General features: G+C 56.0%; 1 protein-coding gene across 1 annotated transcript; it reads right to left on the reverse strand.

Moving 5' to 3' along the window:
- Positions 1-715: 715 nt before the first annotated feature.
- Positions 716-3128, reverse strand: LOC133929440 (3-ketoacyl-CoA synthase 4-like). Its single transcript, XM_062376193.1, has one exon. The coding sequence runs from the start codon at positions 2822-2824 to the stop codon at positions 1262-1264; it is 1563 nt and encodes a 520-aa protein (XP_062232177.1). The 5' UTR covers positions 2825-3128; the 3' UTR covers positions 716-1261.

Consider the following 3128-nt stretch of genomic DNA (forward strand, 5'->3'; position numbering starts at 1 on the left):
CTCTCCTCTGCAAAAGTCCTGTAAAATCGACAAATGACTCACCGTTGCAGCCTAGTTCAGGAGCCACCGGTTGGACAGCATTGGCAGTTTTCCTGCTGTCCTGCATCATAATTTTACTTGGATGCTTGCTTCACTCACCACATGCTAGTTTATTACTTGATTAGCAGCCAGTCTGTCCTTTTGGCCTGACAAGATTACACATTGGATTTGGAGTAGTACTATATTTAGAGAGCTTTCTTGGTGATAGGTCAGTACATGATGCTAGGATGTGGCCCAACACAAAGAACATGATGCGCAGAAACATCCGCCTCCTCTTGGTTTCGCTAATAAAAAAGAAGCATATATTAACCTTATCAGCTGAACCGGTGACAGATAAGAAATTATGTGCATGTGTGAGTAGAGCGGGAGTATAATATTCCCATCTATTAGTATTCCTGATTTCAATTTATATAACTAAATGTTCCGATGCGATAAATTAATAGTTTAAATAGATTCAGATCAATTTATAACTTTCTTTCCACCCATAGATGGACTGGGCTAGAAGTGGATTTTGGGGACTTAAAGTGTTGCCAGGGGACTCTTTGGCTGGGAAGCGGTAAGCCTACCCATTAAATCCGCCCCTGAGCTGAACCATCTGAGAATTAACCTTCATCAAGGAAATAAATAAGGGATGAAACAAGATAAACTGATGAGTAAGTGAAACCACTCCAACAAATAATATGATATGATGCATACATCGAGTCATCAAAGGCCAGTTCAGTAACATAGCTAAGAAAGAGCAAAATTTCCAATTGAACCGGACAAATACATACTCCATCGATCCGTCGACACACTCAAGACACTACTTCTGTCTTTCACCATGAATCCCTTTTGTAAAATAAAAAGAATGACCCCTCCTAAGGACCACTGTCTAGCAGTAAATGACAATCGGCAGCAATGGCTAATCAGACAAATGTACATACAACAATATGCTAACCTTGACCTCATCAGCAAACTTACCACAGGCGCCGGGCAGGACCCCTCATGCTCTCCCAGACCGGATGATCCATGAAGTACACACCAACGATCCAATGCTGACGAACACGCAGTTACAGAACAGAGCAGACCTGCAGCAGGCCAAGAGATTCTTCCAATGCAATCACGCACTGGAAAAGGCAGCCCCATTATGTCACAACTATCCATATGAGGTTTGGATTTGGTCTGATCCATGCTAAGATTTCTGTATTGGAGGGAGCATGGATGGATGTGGCCATGGGGGATGCTATTGCTGCGGCTTGTGTGTGGGGAAGCCATCGACGAGCTCCACTGGGTAGCGGTCAACGCAGTCCTCCCATGGGCTGTTGGGCGACGGCTTGACGTTGCGCAGAGCCTGCCAGACCGCGCTGTTGCACTTGAACCCGCTGCCGAACGCGATCTGCCAGATGCGGTGGCCGCGGCGGACGCGGCCCTTGGCCTCCATGTAGGCGAGCTCGTACCAGATGGAGCTGCTCGACGTGTTGCCGAACCGGTGGAGCGTCATCCGGGACGCCTCGACGTGCGCCGGGCTCAGCTGCAGGTTCTTCTCGAGCTCGTCGATCACGGCGCGCCCGCCGGCGTGGATGCAGAAGTGCTCGAACGCCAGCTTGAAGTCCGGGATGTAGGGCTTGATCTTGGCGTTGAACAGCTTCTTGGCGACGAGCGTGGCGAAGAAGAGGAGCTGCTCGCTGACAGGCAGTACGAGCGGGCCCAGCGTGGTGATGTTCGTCTTGAGCGCGCCGCCGGCGATGGCCATGAGGTCCTTGGACAGCGACACGCCGGTCTTGCCATCGTCGTCCTGCTCCTGGTACACGCAGTTGAACGCCTTGTCGTCCGCGCCCTTGTGCGTGCGCACGACGTGCTTGAGGCTGTACTTGGCGCGCCGGCGGTCGGCGCCGCGGTTAGAGAGCAGCACGGCCGCGCCGCCGACGCGGAACAGGCAGTTGGGTATCAGCATCGACTTGCGGTTCCCGAAGTACCAGTTCTGGGTGATGTTCTCCGTGCTGACCACCACGGCGTAGGTGTTGCGGTGCACCTGCAGCATGTCGCGCGCGAGGTCGACGGCGATGACACCGGCGCTGCAGCCCATCCCTCCGAGGTTGAAGCTCCGGATGTTTCCCCGGAGCTTGTACCTGTTCACGATCATGGCGGAGAGGGACGGCGTGGGGTTGAAGAGACTGCAGTTGACGACGAGGATGCCGACGTCCTTGGGCTTGACGCCGGTGGACTTGAAGAGGTTGTCGAGCGCGCCGAACATGACTATCTCGGCCTCGGCGCGGGCGTTGGCCATTGTGGGCTGGGGCGGGAGTGAGTGCATGGCCTCGGGGACGTAGGTCTCCTCGCTGAGGCCGGAGCGCTCGAGGATCTTGCGCTGGAACTCGAGCGCGTCGTCGGAGAAGCCGCAGAGCTTTGAGTGGCGCATGAACTCCTCGAAGCGGACCTGGAGGTGGGCTGGCGGCTTGTAGCAGGCGAAGTCGACGAGGTAGACGGAACGGGGGCGGGTGAGCACGTAGACGGTGGCGCCGAAGACGAGGACGGCGGAGAGGACGAGCACGGAGACGAGGTTGAACTGGAGGTGGAGCCAGAGCTGGCGCAGGTCGTTGGGGTCGGTGCGCCCGGCCTCGAGGATGATCACGGCCATGAGCGGGAGCAGCATCAGCGTGAGCAAGTGGGTGATGAGGTAATGGTACCCCAGCTTCACGTACTTGAGGTTCACGCTCTGGAGGAAGTCCGGCAGCCGCCGGTGGGGCGGCGTCGCCGCCGCGGCCGCCGGGGAGGCAGCGCCTCCGTTCATCGTTCCTCGGCCCATGCGCCTAGATCTGGACGCGGAGTCCGAGTCAAAGATGGGGTGCCGCCGATCGTGGACTGGTTGAATGGATTCTTCCCGTTGGGGGAGGCGCTACTGGTCTTGTGGTTGGTGTAGTCGTGAGGTGAAGATGGTGCGGCGGCGGCGGCGGAAGTGATGAGTGGGCGGAGGAGGGGAGGTGGGGGTGGCCGCCGGTGGCGGAAGCAAATCAGGCGGCAGAGGTGGAGGACGAGGGGATAAATAAATAATGGCGAGGAGTGAGGGGGGAGCGATTTGGGCTCCTGCGCTCCGTTTCTTCGTGGGATTT

This window comes from Phragmites australis, chromosome 9 (assembly GCF_958298935.1).
Source record: "Phragmites australis chromosome 9, lpPhrAust1.1, whole genome shotgun sequence".
In the NCBI taxonomy this organism is placed as follows: Eukaryota; Viridiplantae; Streptophyta; class Magnoliopsida; order Poales; family Poaceae; genus Phragmites; species Phragmites australis.

Bases quoted from the DNA above. Each gene is read 5' to 3' on its own strand.
- LOC133929440 (XM_062376193.1), bottom strand. From the start codon at position 2,824: ATGGGCCGAGGAACGATGAACGGAGGCGCTGCCTCCCCGGCGGCCGCG.